This window comes from Zingiber officinale, chromosome 8A, assembly GCF_018446385.1.
Source record: "Zingiber officinale cultivar Zhangliang chromosome 8A, Zo_v1.1, whole genome shotgun sequence".
In the NCBI taxonomy this organism is placed as follows: Eukaryota; Viridiplantae; Streptophyta; class Magnoliopsida; order Zingiberales; family Zingiberaceae; genus Zingiber; species Zingiber officinale.
In genome coordinates this window covers 35,640,047-35,659,225 of record NC_056000.1, presented here as the reverse complement: position 1 = coordinate 35,659,225, position 19,179 = coordinate 35,640,047, and the positions used below count along the sequence as shown (strand labels likewise).

The 19,179-nt window shown below is 36.7% G+C and overlaps 1 protein-coding gene across 1 annotated transcript; it reads left to right on the top strand.

Moving 5' to 3' along the window:
- Positions 1-17,382: 17,382 nt before the first annotated feature.
- Positions 17,383-17,990, top strand: LOC122012405. The gene has a single exon (XM_042568923.1). The coding sequence runs from the start codon at positions 17,390-17,392 to the stop codon at positions 17,735-17,737; it is 348 nt and encodes a 115-aa protein (XP_042424857.1). The 5' UTR covers positions 17,383-17,389; the 3' UTR covers positions 17,738-17,990.
- Positions 17,991-19,179: the final 1,189 nt, after the last annotated feature.

Genomic DNA, 19,179 nt, shown 5'->3' with positions numbered 1-19,179 from the left:
CTTGACATTTAGAACTTATACACTTGTGTTTGAGATTTTGTTTATCTAAACTTAGCTATTTTTCTAAAATCTAAAAGCTAATGCTTTAAACAAGTTTTCAAAAGTTTAAACTCCCCCAGATTATCTTAACATTTTTTCTTTGTCTGAAGTCTATGCTTACTTAATCCATGCTTATTTTTGATGAATGCCAAAGGGGGAGAGTTAGGTGGTTAAGTTAGCTAAACCATAATTGAAAATACAAACTAACTTAAAAACCCTTTAAATGCTTGTTTTTTCTTGCATATATTTTCACTAACTTAACCAGGTTGTCATTCCATCAAAAAGGGGGAGATTGTTGGTGCGGTTAGTACTAACGATTTAACCCAGGTTTTGATGAATGACAAATCAGGTTAAGTTAGTCTGCTGTTGTCTAACACTCTGATCGAGTGTGCAGAAGAAGTCTAGACAGGTCGACGGGCTGACCGGATAGCTGGCGAGAAGTCCAAGCGGGTCGACGGGCTGACCGGACGCTTGGCGAGAAGTCCAGCTAGGTCGACGGGCTGACCGGATAGCTGGCAATAAGTCCAAGCGGGTCGACGGGCTGACCGGACGCTTGGCGAGAAGTCCAGCTAGGTCGACGGGCTGACCGGATAGCTGGCGAGAAGTCCAGACGGGTCGAAGGGCTGACCGGACGTCTGGCAGGTAAGTAAGGTAAGTCACTGGAGGGGAGTGACTGCGAGGACGCGTTCCCGGGAAGGGAACATTAGGCGTCGATCCGGCTTAGATCCATTTCGGATATCTAAGTCGAGATCGTGACTAGATTCCGGTCTCGGAAAGACGGAATCTAAGTCATACTCTTTGCTATTATTTTGTTGAACTTTAATTGTACTAACAATCTGTTTTACAGGATATATATTTGCCTCCGGACTAACGTTTGTCTTGTAGGACGGATTCTGCGGGAAAACAGGGTCCGGGCGCCCGGAAGGAATCCAGGCGCCCGGAGGGGATCCGGGCGCCCGGGAGGCAAACTTTATCCTGATTGCGCGTCGCCACGTGAAGCTCATTGGTTGGACCTGCCACGTCTCACCAGGGCGCCTGGAAGGGATCTGGGGCGCCCTGAGCTTCATATAAAAGAAGGGGCAAGGGTGGAGCTTCTAGATGAACTAAGAATCCAGGATCTGCTGCTCTGTGCTCTTGCGACGCCACGAAAAACTTTCCGACTCAGTGTTGGTTTTGTTTTAATTCTACTGTCGGTATTTTCTTTATCTGTCAATTCTTGTACTTAACTCTGTAATATTCGAATTGATAGTGATTGCCCAACGAAAGTACTCACGGAGTACGGGCCTTCGAGTAGGAGTTGTCACAGGCTCCGAACGAAGTAAAATCAATTGTGTTCATTTACTTTTCCGCTGCATACTTTTACACTCGAGTTTTCGAATCGATATTCACCCCCCCCTCTATTGAACGATCACGGTCCTACATTTACAACTTCACTCGTTGTTCACAACATAATAACAAAGGTCCCATACCCTTCATTATTCTTAACGCTCATTCTTGAGCATATACCACTTGGTATATTCACACACGATTCAAATGAAGGTCTCATACCCTTCATTGTCATCAAATGCTCATCCGTGAGCATACAACCACTTGAATAATAAAGATATCCACTCTCCATTATATTCGAATGCCCAACCTTGAGCATTTTCGCTTAAGAAGGTTAACCACCCTCCAAGGTGTATGAAAAATAGATTTTCATATCCTTAAAGAGTAACCCCCCCTAAAGACATGCACGTAACCTCTGTCATTGCACCAACAATGACTTGGAATCCCTAAACTTTTAGGAAACCTAAATTTAGAAGTTTTGAGGTTCAAAAATTTCAATATTGAAATCAAACCTCAACCTAAACCTCTATTTAGTCTTCCTTAACCAATCCATCCTTGTTTTCATCATGGAAACTCCCCCTTAATGTATACCAATGTGTTTCGAGAGGTTAGGAATAATTACCTAGACAAAAGATGGTTCAAAATGTTGAAATTAAGCTTTCCCAGCCAAAATCAGCATTCCCAATTAATTGGAGTTGGGTTCCAATCGATTGAACCTTGCTGAATCGATCCACTGATCGATTCAGACTGCGTGGATCGATTGACTGATTGATCCAGCGAGCTTCTGCTCGTGGGAAAAACTCCTCTCAATCGATCGCCCAATCGATTGAGGTACTTCAATCGATCGAGTGATCGATTGAAGCACTGAAAAATTGAAATTCAATTTCAGTGAATTTCAGAAACCCCTAGAAAATTCTATAAAATTTGAAAAATCATGAAAATTCATGTAGACATTCCTTAGGGCATATACTATCAAGAAAAAATAGTTTTCTATGAAAATACTTTCTATTTCTAAACTTATAAAAAGTTTAGTGTTTTCTTCTAGTTTATGTCCAACTATTCAATGATGATTACTATCAAAAGATAGTCTTCACCAAGGTTTTCCAAAAGTATTTTAAAGTCATTTTCAAAACCAATATCCAACCATATTCCTTGGGCTCAATGCATATTACTTATAGATTAGCTTTTCCATTGATTGGAAAACACATAACTATGTGTTTTGATGAACTTAAAACTAAAAAGAGTGCACTAAATCAATATCTTGAGTTTAGTTCATCATCCTAACATCTCACTTGTATTTAATATGTACGAAACCGCATACAAGTCACCTTATAGTTTTTAGTGAGATGAAAACTTTGGTTTTGCCCTAATCTAGGAATCATGCATATCTATCTAGGCATTTTGAAGTTACGAACATCCACCAAGGATGTTACTTGTTAATGAATGCCATTTATCCTTAATTTGCAAGGAATTTAAATAATGCATGATGTGTTTTGACATACCTCAAAGATAAATAATTCTTAAAAGAACATTTCCTATGACTACATGATGTATATATGACATGACATGATATTTTTGTGTTTTTCATAATAAAATATGAATGCAAAATATGATGTCATGGCATATGATGGGCAAAAAATGCATGATAAATTATCATAAATGAAATACCTAGATTATCTATCTAAGTATCCTTAATCCTTAACTAAATTAAAATTTAAAACCTAGATTGCCCACTATTTCCCAAGAAAATGCCAAAATTCAATTTTGATATTTCTTTTGCTTTTATAAATTTTTGTGTCAATTTAAATTAAATATATTGCTCAAATTTTGGCACAAATTTACTCTTTTAAAGAGTAACAAATTAAGTTAAGGCTTAAGTTGCCTTTAATTTCCTAAGAACATACCACAATCTCAACTTGGTAGTTCTTATGATTTTCTCAAATGTGCCAATTTAATTTTAAAATCAAACTTCTCACATTATGGCACATCTTACTCTCTCCAAGAGTAAGCCATTAATCCTTATCATTTTCAAAGGTTAACAATAACCTTGAAAATGCTCTTAAAGTGTCAACTTCATCATGATTGGGTTAACTACCCTTTCAATTAGAGTTGACACTCTCTAACCCGTCTAAGGGGTAGAGAAAATGCTCCTAGGAACCCAAAACCTATTGGTGCTCCTTGGATGCTCTAGGTATTCACTAGAGATAACTTCCCTAGATACCTTCCTAGTGACCTTGTTAGGCTTCTTAGAAGCCTTGGTCACTTTTTCTAGGTCAACCCTAGGAATTGCTTCCCTTGTGACCTTCTTAGTGACTTTCTTAGACTTCTTAGAAGTCTTAGTCACGTTTGTTGTTGCAAAAATACTTCTAGGGATAACTTTCCTTGTATTTTTGACTTGACCTTTTGACCTAGGGTTGGTTCCATAATTATATGAAATCATATGGTAAGAAGACACATCTTTTTTGATTTTAGGTTTGTATCCCAAACCCCTATGGCCTTTGGATGACCCTTGTTGTGCTAAACCTAGGTTTTGCTCATTTTGCCCTTTTATGATACTTTCCATCCTTTTTAGGGTCTTTTCCATTTTATCAAGCTTTGACCTTAAGACTTGATTTTCTTCCCATAAATCCCTAGATTTTGATTTTTTTTCTTTAAATCCTTGAGCATTTTTATTTCTAGGCTTATAACTATGGTCCTTAGTGTTATTGCCTAACCTTTTACCTACCTTTTTAACCCTAGGTGTGGTAGTCTTAGCATGGAGAGCCATATGTTTTTCTTTAATGCTATCATGCTCCCTATTTTTATGGTAAATAGCAGTAAAATGATAAAAATTGGAATTAGCATATTTTTTACCATTATTTTGTTAGAGTGTATACTGAAAGCCTAAGGTTTTGTAAACATTTATTTTGAATAAAGAATCACATTTGGTCAAATTATCTACATTTGTTTGTAGTTGTTCAATTAATTTATATTGTAGATAACATAGTATGTGGTGTCACATACAGAAGTTAATGTTATCAGTACCTTATAAATTATAAACAGTAGCTCACGACCAAAATGGAAAGGAACAAATCATTGGAAGGTCGTAGTGTAATTAGGTATTAGTTTATCTTAACTATATAATTACACTAATACACTTAGAGTGTATTGAGTAGGACCATCAGAGGTCGTTTCTTTTATACTGACTTTATAAAGGAACAAGACCTTAGTTATTATGGAAGTATGTGCTCTTAATCCTAATATAATAACAAGCACATATATTTGATATTTATTTCTTTAATTTATCAATGGGTGAGATTTAGTTCGATAAATCAATAAGCCCGATAAGTTGGGAAATGATATCACTTATAGTGTGTGTTGTTGATTATAGAAGGAAACTGTGTCCTAGTAATCTAGGTTGATAATGTCCCCAAGAGGAGCTCATAAGGATTGTCATGTTAAACCCTGCAGGTGGACTTAGTCCGACATGACGATAAGGTTGAGTGGTACTACTCTTGGACTAAGATATTAATTAAATGAGTTGTCAGTAACTCACTTAATTAGTTGACATTCGAGATCTTAAACACAGGGACTCTAACACACTCATAATAAGAAGGAGCCCAAAAATGTAATTTGGGATTGGTGCGGTAGTTCAATAATAGTTCTCTAGTGGGATGAATTATTATTGATAAAATTAAGTTGTGTGTTCGGGGCGAACACGAGATGCTTAATTTTATCGGGAGACCAAAACCAATTCCTCCTCTCGGTCCCTATCGTAGTCTCTTAGTTATAGAGTACTATACCCACCTATACCCACCTTCATACCCATGGTGTAGGGACAGGCCAAGCTAGCTTGAGAACCAAGCTAGGGCCGGCCAAACCTTGGTCCATGGGTGGCCGACCCTAGCTTGAACCCAAGCTTAGGTGGTCGGCCCTATTAAATTAGAAAAGAATTTTAATTTTAAATTTTTCTTATGTGGAAGATATAATTTATTGGAGAGATTAAAAATTAAAATATCTCTTTTATAAGTTTCTATAAAAGATTAAAGAAAGATTAAATCTCTTTCCTTATTTGTAGATTGGAAGGATATTTTATTTTTCTTCTTTGTAAATTATTCACATGTTGAAAAATTAAAATTATAGAAATTCCTTTTTATCAACCATGAAGGGATTTTAAAGGGAAATTTTATTTTTTTAAATTTCCAAAGACAAATAAGGAATTTTAATTGTTGATTGAAAATTGCCTTGTTTGCTCTCCATGAGGTGGCCGGTCATGACATGATCTATTAGGAAATTTTATTTAATTTTTCTTAATTAATTCATGTCAAGGAAAGTTAAGGAAATTTTATTGTAATTAAATTTCTTTATTTGCCAAAGTTAAGGATTATAAAAGAGGGGGTTTTGGGTGCCTTCAAGGTGAACAACCTCTATTATTTTCTCCCTCTTTTCTTCCTTGGTGTGACCGGCCTCTTCCCTTTCTCTTCTCTCCATCCTTGTGGTCGAAACTCTCTTCTCTCTTGGAGATCAAGTGGTGGCCGGATTCTAGCTTGGAGAAGAAGGAGAGAAAGCTTGCATCCCTTGGAGCATTGGTGGTGTTTTCTCTTCATCCTTGGAGGTGCTCTTGTTTTGGCCGAACCTTGCAAGGAGGAGAAGAAGGTGCTTTGGTGGTTTCTCATCTCGGAAGATCGTTGCCCACACAACGTCCTAGGTTAGAAGAGGAATACGGTAGAAGACCTAGAGGTTTTTGTTTGCAAAAGAAAAGGTATACTAGTATTTAATTTCCGCATCATACTAGTTTTATTTCTTTGTAAAAATACCAAATACAAAAGGCATGCGATTCTAGTATTTCTAATTAGTTTTCGATGTTGTGTTCTTTTATTTTTCTTTTCCTTGTGATTTGATTGTTCTTTTTGGTTGACCTAAAGTTATTTAAGGAAATTAAATATTAGCTTTCCTTAAAAGGTTTTGTCTAGGCGGTGGTGGTTGTTCCCATATCCAAGAAGGTCATGTGCCTCACCATGCAGTCCTGGAAGCCAATTTTGGAAATTAATATTTAATGGAATTAATAACTTAGGTGATTTGGATCGAACGTGTTAAGTTCCGCAGGAGATCCAAGTCTAAACCTAAAAGAACAAATAAATTAAACTTTGGATCAAACGTGTTAAGTTCTGCAGGCGATCCAAGTTTAATTTAAAAGAACACATGGTAGCTAGGAAAAGGTTCAGACCTTTGTACAAAATTTTTTGTACAGTGGAACCATTAGGTTTTCCGAGTAGCAACCAACATATTTAAAGGGGTGGGCTCAATAAATGATATCTTTCATTTTACCTTGGAGTCTCCCCCTTGAGTTGTGCTTCCTCCTTGAGCCTTGATCGCTTTCTTCCCTTTGGGGCATTGACTCCAATAGTGTCTCCTTTGATTGCAAGAGAAGCACACAATGTGCTCCTTACTCTTCTTTGTTCCGGGAACGGTCTCTTTGGGCTTCTCCTTGCCCTTTGGTGCCACTTGGCCCTTCTTCTTGGCCAATTTAGGGCATTTGCTCTTGTAATACCCACGTTCCCTGCACTCAAAACATATAATATGATTTTTATTTTTAAACGAAATATTTATACCTTCATGTGTAGGGAAGGCATCTTCTCCTTTGGATCCGGAGATGGAGGCTTCCTCTTGATCTGACAATGATGCTCCTCCAATAGATTTGACTTGATTTATGGAGGATACAATGTCCTCTTCTCCATTTGACCCGGATGTAGAAGCTTCTTCTTCTTTTGATCCGATGTCAACAAAGGTCGCTCCCCCTCAATCCTAGAGGTGGAGGCTTCTTCATCTTCCTCTTGTACATGGAACAAAGAGTATGCTCCCTCCCTCTTTGCCCTTTTCATTGTATTCCTTTGAAGATGAAGCTTCTTGGACCTCTTCTTTGGAAGTTGAGCATCTTTCAACTTCAAAATCCTCTTCCTTTTGATCTTGCTCCATTGAGTCGCCCTCTTTGGATTTTTCTTGGATTGGTACAGTGGAGGGTTCTTCATGAAGATTGGCCAACTTGCTCCATAACTCTTTGGCATCCTCAAATTCTCCAATTTGAGCCAATATATTGCTTGGCAACAACTTGACCAAAAGTTTGGTCACTTTATCATTTGCCTCGCTCCTTTGAACTTGCTCTTGACTCCATTTTCTCTTCTTGAGGATCTTGCCCTTTGAACTTGTTGGAGCTTTGAAGCCTTCCATTAGAGCAAACCATTGCTCTATCTCCATCATAATAAAATTTTCAATTATTGATTTCCAAGAATCTAAACTCATGGATACATATGGTGGAGGCACCCTTATGTCGAATCCGAGTCCATCTTGGAATTCCATCTTGAAGTTGAGCCTTTTGATGAAGTCTTTGACTTGTAAAATTGCTCCAACTTCTTCACCCTCTAGCTTTTTGCTCCTTCCGATGATGATTCCGGTGAAGAGCAACCTTGCTCTGATACCATTTGTTGGGACCGAAAATGGAGCTAGAGGGGGGGGGGGGTGAATAGCTCGGCGCGATCTCGTGCTCGTCGTCACTTGCTTCTTCAAGGATATGCAGCGGACATACAAGAAACAACACATACAACGCTAACACAAAGGATTTACTTGGTATCCACCTCAAGAAGAGGTGACTAATCCAAGGATCCACACACTCACGCACCATCCACTATGTAAACACTCCTTTTCAGTAACTACCGAAGGCGGGGAAGCTCTATAATACTCTCAATACAAGAAGAAAGCAAGGGAAGACAAATACAAGAAATATCTTACAAAATATGCAATGAAAACTCTAACCCTAACTTCTTCTTCTTGTTGTAGTCACGCCTCTTGACTTGGATGTCTCTCCAAGATCCTTCAAGAACTGGCGGTGAGAGTTGAAAAACGCTGTGGAGAAGCTGCTGTGATCGCCTGTGGAGTGGAATTGAAGAAGTGTTCAGAAGAACGCTTGCCAACCCAATCGATTGGGGAGGCTTTGGATCGATCGCCCGATCGATCTAGAGCGCCTCTGTGCTCCTGGGAATCACCTGGATCGATCGGCTGATCGATCCAAGGCTTATCGCGTAAAATCACAGCTCCCAATCTATCGGCTGATCGATTGGGAGGCTTTCTGTTCGTGCGACACTTCTCCCCAATCGATCCATTGATCGATTAGGAGAAGGTTTGTCGCGGGGACTCACCCAATCAATCAACCGATCGATTGGGCATGAGCCAATCGATCTGTTGATCGATCCAGCTCCTGTTTATGCCCAAAATCGAGTCCAAAGTCCCCTAAACCAATATATAGTCAACCGTGACCTGTTGATACATCATGCCTAGCATCCGGTCACCCTTGACCTGCCAAGAATCCCTCACTAAGTTTCTGGTCAATCCCTTTGACCCACTTGGACTTTTCTCCTCGTGCCAAGTGTCCGGTCCTCCATGACCCACTTGGACTTTCACCAGATGCCTAGTCAACCCTTGACCCATCTGGATTTCCTCGTGCCAAGTATCTGGTCAATCCCTTTGACCTGCTTGGACTTCCCAACTGCCTGGCTTCACTCACCAGGTCTTCCCTTACTGCCTAGCTTCACTCACTAGGACTTCCACCTGGCTTCACTCACCAGGATTTCCCAACTGCCTAGCTTCACTCACTAGGTCTTTCACCTGGCTTCACTCACCAGGATTTCCCAACTGCCTATCTTCACTCACTAGGTCTTTCACCTGGCTTCACTCACTAGGATTTCCAGTCTGCCTAACCTCCCAGTTAGGACTTTCACCTGGCTTCACTCACCAGGATTTTCAGTCTAGTATCCAGTCAACCTTGACCTACTTGACTCTCCTTCACAATCTCCCCACATGAACAATCACACCTGCAATCTCCATGTGTTGTCTACATGTATTGTCAAACATCGAAACCCAAACATCAAGACTCGAACTTGACCCAATTCAAGCTCAGTCAACCAGGTCAACCTTGACCTAGGGAATTTTGCACCAACAGTCGGGACCGATCTTTGTCGGGTGGCTTCACCGCTGGCGGCCTCCATTGGCCTTGGTTGCCCGCTGTCGGCCTTGGCCAGGGTTGGCTTGGCTGCTGGCGGCCTCCACCGGCCTGAGCGGTCCCTCTGCGGGAGTAGCGGTCCTCTAGTGGTTGTGGCCAGGATTATCTTAGCTACTAGCGAGCAAGATTATATTTGGTAATTTGTGAACTGTTATATTTAATTGTAAACTTTATATTGTTGTTTTTGTAGGTTTCTATTTGACATTGCTTGGACATACTCGTTTTTGTTCACCTTTATTCGGCATATTTATTTACACATGTTATTTTAATATTGATAGAATTAGCGTAGTAATGATATATTTTGATAATGATAGCATTCGTGTTGGATCAATATATTTTGATAGAGATAGAATAATATAGGAATGATATATTTTTCTTTATTATATGAATAGTTTTAATTCTATTTGTATGAGAACTAAGTGCATATTAATCATTAGTGTGTTATCTAGGAGTTTTTATTAATGTAATTTATTGGAAATAGTTAAAATGCAGAATGCAAGAAGTTGTATGTATAATAAAAATTTACCTGAACATCGCGGTTTAACTGATGAGTTTATCACTGGGTTGAGACAATTTTTAAATTTTGCATCTAGTAATGTTGAGTTTATGGATAGTAATTAGATACGATGTCCATGTAGAAAGTGTCATGATGGTAAATTTTTACCGTCTAGTAAAGTTTCAGAGCATCTTTGTAGATTTGGTTTTACTCCGAATTATTATAATTGGACATGTCATAATGAACCATTCATATTTGATGAGGATTATTATAGACACAATATACAAGTCTCTATGGATCAACATGATTATAATCAACTAAATCCATATCAAAGAATGATATTTGATGCAGCGGGTTCGAATTTAATTCTTGAACCACATTGTGCCAGTTCTAGTTGTCGTCCAACAGTTGAGCAAATGTTTAAGACATATGCATCACCGTTGGAAGAGGTACAAGTACCAGGTGTCAATGAAATTATGAATAATGAAATATATATATCTCAAATTTCAGGAAGTATTGAGTGTTGTAGATGAACCATTATGGGATGGTTGTGACAATCACACGAAATTATCATTTACCGCAAGACTATTGAATGTCAAGGCAGAGTTTAATCTGTCGGAAGATTATTTTAATACTATTGTTCAAACTTTTGAAGAGGCATTGCCTCATGATAATATACTTCCTAATGATTTTTACTGTATGAAAAAACTTACGAAAGAATTAGGTCTTTCGGTGGAAAGAATTGATGTTTGCAGAAGCGGTTGTATGCTATATTAGGCAGATGATGTAGATGCAATTGTTTGTAAATTTTGTAATCAAGATAGATACAAGAGCACCAAAAGGAGTCAACAACGATGTAAATCATACAGTCGATTATTTTATTTGCCTTTAATTCCTAGGTTATAAAAGCTTTATGCATCAAAGACCACTGCTGAACACATGACTTGGCATGGAAATCATAGAACATAAGATGGGCTAATGTGTCATCCATCAAATGCAGAGGCCTGGAAAAATTTTGATAAGACATATCCTGAATTTGCGAAGGAGGCTAGAAACATTAGGTTAGGTCTCTGTGCTGACGGATTTGCCTTATTTGGTAAATCAGGAAGACAATATTCTTGTTGGCCAGTTATATTAACTCCATATAATCTTTCGCTTAGGTGTGCATGAAAACATCGTATATGTTTTTAACATTGGTTGTACCTGACCCACAAAATCTGAAGAAGTTAATAGATGTTTATATGCAGCCACTGATTGTAGAGCTAAAACAACTATGGGATGAAGGTTTTCCTACATATGACGTTCATACTAATCAAATGTTTGTAATGAAGGCTGCTCTTCTTTGGACCATAAATGAATTTCCAACTTATGGTATGCTGTCTGGTTGGAGTACTGCTAGAATCTTAGGATGCCCAATATATATAGAGAGATCAAAGTCGATCAGATTGAAACATGGGAAGAAGCCGAGTTATTTTGATTGTCATAGACAATTTTTACCACTAAATCATAATTTCAGAAGGAATAAAGATGAAATCACTAGAAATAGAATTGAAAGAACGCCTCCACCATTAAGATTGACAGATCAAGATATTTGGTACAGAGTACTTCAGTTTCCATCTATTATTGAAGAGTCACATGATATAACATCTGAATATGGAAGTACACATAAATGGATTAAATGAAGTATATTATGGGATTTACCATATTGGTATAGTAATATGATTCATCATAATCTCGATGTAATGGATATTGAAAAAAAATATTTTTGATAATCTTATAAATACAGTGATGGATATCATTGGAAAAACAAAAGACAATCTGAATGCAAGAAAGGATATGTGACTCATTTGTAGATGACCTACTCTTGATGTGGATGAAAGTAGCAAGGAACCAAAGCCGAAAGTAGTTTATATATCGAATAAAGAATAAAGACGTGTTGTTTGTGAATGGTTGAAATCATTGAGATTTCCTAATGGGTATGTCTATAATCTTGGAAGATGTGTTGATATACAAGAATGCAAATTGATTGGTTTGAAAAGTCATGATTGTCATATATTCATGGAAAGATTAATTCCTATTGCTTTTAAGGAACTCCTACCAAATTTTGTATGGGATGCTATTACGGAGTTAAGCATTTCCCTTCATGATATTTGCTCAACAGTTTTGACACATTCACATATGGAAAAGTTAGAGAGAGACATTCCAATCATTTTGTGTAATTTAAAAAGGATCTTTCCACCTACTTTTTTTGATTTAATGGAACATCTTTTGGTTAACTTATCATATGAGGCTAAAGTTGGAGGACTTGTTCATTTTTGATGGATGTATACATTTGAAAGGTAAAATTTGCATCTTCTATTTTTTGTTATTAATGCATAAAAATTGATAAATTTTTATTATATTAATATCAATACCAATTGCTATATTATAATCAAATTCTTATATCATTTGAAGAAAAAAGTCAAAAATAAGGCATATGTTGAAGCCTCTATATTTAATGCATACATTATGGAGCAAGTAACAACTTTTGCATCATATTATTTTGAGTCTCACGTTCAGACTAAAAGACGGAGACCGAGAAGAAATGATGAAGGTCCTATTGATCCAAATTTGAACTCATTCTCAATTTTTAACTATCTTGGTCGACCAAGTGGCTCATGTCAACAGAGAAACTTAACTGATCAAGAATGGCGGACAACCCAGACATATATTTTACTTAATTGTCCAGAAGTATTATCATATTCCGAGTTAGTATATAATTTCTATTGTTTTCCTTATGTCGTAAATTATTAGTGTTTAATTCAATTTTTTATAATAGGATTTTTCCAAAATTTATATTCTGAAATGCCAACACTAGAGTTTGAACGCTTCTGCGATCAATAATTTGCATCATGGTTCAAATCATATGTAAGTAGTTTTACCTAAATTTGGTCTACATATATCTTAACTTTTAAATGAATAACATATTCATTTGAGTTTAGGTTTATGCTAATCAAGCTCACCTTGACCAAGAATGGCTATTCCATCTGTCATGGTGTCCAAAAGCAATGGTATGCACTTGGCCAGCTTATTTCATAAATGGATATATTTTCATACTCAAGAATATGGAAAAGGGAAGACTACAATGAATAGTGGGGTATGTGTTCAGTCATCCGCCGATGGAGGTGCAAGCAATGATTTTTATGGTTTTCTGGATGAAATTATAGAGCTAGAATACCCTGACCCAGAAATACGAGTTATCTTATTTATGTGTCGATGGTTTGATCCTGTCAGAGGGATGAAGGTGCATCCACGATATAATTTGGTTGAAATAAATCATAAAAGATTGTATAAGAGATATGAACCATTTATTTTGGCACAACAAGCGATTCAAGTTTTCTATACTTCATATCCTAGTTTGAAACATGATAAAATTGATTGGTGGTTTGTTTGTAAAACGAAAGTCCGAAAAAAAATTGAGGAACGTTGGGAAGACATTGCATATCAACAAGAGAAAGTTGTAAATATATTTCAGACCGAAGAATATATTATTCCAACGTTAAGAGATCCTAGTGGCGTAGTGATAAACGTGGATGCCAGTGAATTTCATGAGAATGATGATGATGATGATAACGACGATGACGAGGAGGAGGATGAGCATCATTTTTGACATGTAAGGTAAGTTTTTTTTATGATTAAATTTAACTTTTTCTGTAAATTTATAAAATTCATAGCTCAATTAGTCGTTTATATGCTGTCATATTATTAACTTTATATATTTTATCTGTTTATGCTGTGTATCTTTTTCCTATTGATCAGTAGAGGTGATATTATCGTTGCAGATTCTTGCACTCTCAGATCTTCATTATGCATATGATAATATTTATGTTTGTTATTCATTAAGCATAAAATTTTTATTTACTTTATTTTAATTTTGATTTTTGGTTATTAGTTTCGACGAGGTGGCCATAGACGACAGAGGTCTAGCATTGGCCAGACTGATTCACCGCCTCCTAGCACGGTACCTATGACCCCCCCCCCCCCCCCCCCCTTCACATGGTCAATTGCTGGCAAGAACTTCGCATGGCCAGTCACCGACAGGACCATCTCATTCACCTTCCCCACTCCATTCGCCGACAGGACCTTCCCATTCACCTTCTCCACATCAGTCGTCGATACCCGCCAGACACTCATCTACTGAGATTATTGACACTCGATCGTATATAGTTCCTTTGGGAGACTCGTAAGTATTAAAAATATTATAATTTTTCAACCTTCGTAATTATTTAACATTGTTTATTTGTAACTTTATGATAGGCTTAAAAATTCTGTAAGTATTATTCGCAAAATTAATCAAATTGTGAATAACTATTGGAGAGAGGACTCCATGCGCTCCAGGACCCACAGAAGAACTCTAGTGGTCCAAGTTTAAGGTATAACCAACTAATTTTATATTTGATACAATTAAGTAAATATGTAATCAATTATTTTTTTCATTTTTAGCGGCAATTCACTTGGGACCCTTATCAAGAGAAGGAAATTAAAAGAATTTTTTTAAAAAAATGTGGTTATCACATTCGGCATGTATTGAATCATGCCAAGAATAGTGGGAAAAAGATAGCCTTCATCACATCAGATAATTGGAATAAGATCTCCAATTATTGGCAAAGCGATGAGAGCAAAAAAAGGAGTCACCGGAATAAAATGAGTCAAGCATATAATTCTGGAGCTGCAACATATGCAGGAGGATCTATAAATATCGAGGAGCATTCATGCAGATTAGTAATTTTTTAACTCTACATCTAATTTTTTTTAATCTATTTCAAATTGTTATATTATTTCTAACTGTATTATTTTTAGTCCAAGGAATTGGAAAAAGAGCTGGATTTTATAGATACTTTCGTTCGGACTTTTAAAAAAAAAGATAAAACTTAGAGTGGAGACAGAGCTAGGACCATTAAGGTTTGATTTAATCTTTAATCTTAATTTATAACTTAGATTTTCTTAATTTTGTACATGCTATAATTAAAATTTAAATTTTTCATAGGAGAGATATCATCAACTATCACTATCACAGAGAAGTTCAGGTGATGGCGATGAGAATGCCCTTTCTGAGCCGTCTGCTACTAATAATTTGTAGTTATAGCTAGAAGCATCCGGAGGAGTCAAAGGAGGAAGGATATTAGGTATGAGATCTATGAGCAGAACCCAACATGTTCCTCGTAGATCTTTTTCTTCTTCTACCCCACCAGCAGTAGCGGCACATATCCATGACTTAACTGAAGAAGTTAGTAATTTAAAAGGCATAATACATGAAAGGGATCAGCAAATTCAAGAAATACAACAACAAATCTCACAAAGGGATCAGGATATAATAGCAATGCGTCGACAACAATAATTTCTTATGCGGCAATTTAGCTCTGGTCCAAGTTATATTCCTCCTGGTACTGGTGATGATGCCGCCGAGGACGACGACGACGACGATATTGCATGAATGTTTGTACTTAGTATTTTTTATTTTATTGAGATTTACAAACCTTCATTTTTATATTTTTAATTAGTACTACTATTTTATTTTAAGCATGATTGGAAATCCATGTAAAAATAGGTAAGTCTTTACATATTTATTTTTTGTTGGTTTATAGGATTTTCATTTTGTTAAAAATGATACTTTTTATTTGTCTATTTTCGATGCAGGTAGCAGAAGAAGATTGGAATGAGAATGATCTCTTAAGTACCGGATTATCTGCTATTTTATCTTTCCTTGGTTTTGAGACTATGAGATTGTTAGATATTATTTTTGTTCTAACTTGGTTGTATTTATTTTTGTTGTTGTATTTTTGACTATTCTAAAACTTGGTTAGTTGTTAGTCATATGTTGTATTGAAACTTGGTTGATAAAACATATTGTTTGTTAGTTGTATTTGGAGATATGGAACATGTTTGGATATATTTGTGATGAAATTTTGTTGCATTAAGCATATGTATATATATGATAAATATCAAAAAGAAAAAATTATTGATAATTTTTATTACTTTTGCAATGAATTTTGCGACAAAAAATGATTTGATGCAAATTTATCGTCATGTATTCGTTGTAAATCTGCAACGAATTCAGTTTTTGTTGCAGATCTACAATGAATCTAAATTCATTGCAGATCCGCAACGAATTCAGAATTTTTCTTAGATTTGCAACGAAATTCTGAATTCGTTGCAATTTACAACGAATATTAAAATTCGTTGCCAATTGCGACGAATTCAGTTTTCGTTGCATATTGCGACAAATTTTGATTTCGTTGAAGATTGCAATGAATTTAGAATTTCGTTGCAAAAAATAGATTTTCGGTTGAAGAGAAGTTTGCGATAAATTTTTTTTGTCGCAAAATCAGTCAATTTTTCATCGCTAAATTTAGGGAAGACTGATTTACAACGAATATTTTTTTGTCACAAATTTTGTTGCAAAAGTTTTTTTTAACGAATTTTTTTTAAAAAATTTGTTACTAAATTCGTCCCTAAATGATTGATTTTTTTATTTTTATTTTTTTTTTTTTTTTTTTTTAGTGAGTGGACCTGAGTTCAAAGCTAATGCTATTATGTCTTACTGGTCGCTCGATAAAGTTCCTACAAGAACGACAAAGAATCTTCTACAAGAGTTGGGCGACAATTGAAATCCCCATCTTAATGGGGAAGTCAAGAGAAAGAAGAAGAAACTTCGATTTAAGCGTGACCAATTTGAATCAGACTTTTTGCCAATCCTCATTTTATAAGGGTCATCCATAGTGAATCCAAAATCCATTAACAATCTCATCAATGTTAATGAACATAATTATTCAATCTACACATGCAATAGATATGAATAACTTAAACCTTCTCCATACGACATGTATTAAATCATTTAATGAGGCTTAATTCACGTATTAACCCACTTTTTCAATTTATTATGGAGAACTTATTATAAATGAAGCTAAAATAATATAAAATCAACTCAACTCTACCAGTTTCATACTTATTAAACTTAATCTTTTTATTTTCATCTAATTTTTGATGTCGATCGGTAGAGTGTTTAGTCGTCTATGCTACTTAAGTCATAATCTTTTTATTTTCATCTAATTTTTGATGTCGATCGGTAGAGTGTTTAGTCGTCTATGCTACTTAAGTCATAACAAGATTTAATTGATGATAATAATACAAATCTTGATAAGTAGCATAGCAATTAAGGATGTCTTCCAATATGAGACCAGATGACAAATTAAGATATGTCGAATATCTTCCTTTTTTTATTAAAAATAAATTGGGGATTTTTTAATTATTATTATTATTACTATTATGATTATTATTATTATTATAAAAACCTTATAAAAATTATGGAAATGAAAATTTCCTTTTTTAATATACAGGAAGTTATAATAATTTTAGATAAATTGAGGGGTCAAAGTGAATGTTCTCTCATTTCAACGCTATAAATGCGCGGCCTCCCCTCTAAAGCCGCAATCCTTCTCTGGGCAGAAGCAGCAGCAATGGCGATCGAGTCGGCGAAGTGCGCTTGCTGCGGCCTGCGCGAGGACTGCACCTTGGAGTACATCGGCAGCGTGAAGGCCGACTTCGACGGCAAGTGGCTCTGCGGGCTCTGCGCCGAGGCCGTGCGCGACGAGCTCAGCAGGCGGCAGCGGCGGAGCTCATCCGGCGTTCTCCGGGACGCCATCGCCGACCACATGTCCTTCTGCAGGAAATCGTCCAACTCCAATCCGGCCACCAAGGTCGCCGACGGCATGCGGATGATGCTGCGGCGGAGATCCGGCGATCTGTCAAAGCCCCCCGCGTCGCCCGTCAAGTGCGGATTCAGAATCGCGAGGATCGCCGATTAGGGTTACCGGTTCGTTTCGCCCCTTTTATCTCGTCTTGCATGAGTCGAGGTTTCTCGTCACCGTGTACATATTTGACCAATGAAATCGCTCTCTTGAGTTGGGGATATCATTCAGAGTTCCAACTTTGCTGAATATTTCGATCGCAATCAACAGGATCGATGACTAATGGTTAGAACTGTAGATCGGCGCCTAGATTTCGATTCATTTCCCCCTTTTTCGATCGGCGCCTAGATGGTTATTTTATTTTTCGATCGGCGCCTAGATTTCGATTCATTTCCCCCTTTTTCTTATCTTGCCTGCTTCGATCTCGTCATTGGGTGCATATTTGCTCAAAGAAATCGCTCTTTTTGAGCACAACATTCAAATTTCCAACTTTGTTAGGGTACCAATAGTAGATTTCTTTTCCCGATAGCCGAGTTGATACTTGAACCCAAGGCTGAATAGGCCTCTGTGATTTACCCCTTCCAGGGTAGGGATTCAATTTTTTTTCGTCTCTTTTAATTAAAATTTAGCCTTTAATTTGATCGAAAGAAAGAAATTAAATTATTCTTTTTTAGTTTATTATTATTTTTGTGTGTGTGTTTGTTAACCTCGTAAATTCATTTCCATGTTATACATAATTGCATTTCTTCCTCTTCCCTAATTATAAAGAATTTATTTATTTATTTATTGGACCGAAATAAAATAGTAAAATTAGACCGAATTAAATTCCTTCCTTCCTTTTATTCCTTTCCAAGATAAATTATGAAAATAAAATAACATAAAATGAACAGAATTGATTTTTTTTCTTCTTTCTATTTATCTCTTTCGTTTTCGATATCCATTTCAGTCCATTTCTACCTGATTTGGAGATTGAATGGGGAAGAAAAATAAGAAGAATTTAACCTTCCAAGTAAACACAATCATTAAAAGCTCCATGTTGATTGATACCTCAGAGAGAGAGGTGGAGGATGACAATGAGCTTGCTCGATCGGGCGATGGAGAGCAACAATTAATAAATAGCAACTAGCTAGCCTAGCCTAGTAGCAACTCTAGACACCCTCTCGAGGTGATCGAGTTCGATCTAGTGGAGCTCCCTTTTGCTTCATCATCTCTACCAATTAACTATGCATGGTCATTCCATTCATCGCTAGCTGCTTTCTCGACAAGGGTGTGGACTTGTAGCACCGATGGGTTGCCATGCCTGAACCCACAACCATTCCTATGACTGTTTGTTTGATAGCGTACGTGTTGCTATCGATCAGATTCTAGTGGAAAGAAGAACACAACGCAACTATTTTTATGATGGTTAGATTGTCGAAGAAGACTTCCTAATGCCTTTAGAGTTTATTGATTGTATTGACAATGCGATAAGAAATGATAATGCATCATATATATTGTGAGATATAAAATGAGTTGTGTGATCGTATGGATGGATATCCCTTATTGGTGATAGAGCCTGA

Coding starts and splice junctions, on each gene's coding strand:
- LOC122012405 (XM_042568923.1), top strand. CDS start 17,390: ATGGCGATCGAGTCGGCGAAGTGCGCTTGCTGCGGCCTGCGCGAGGAC.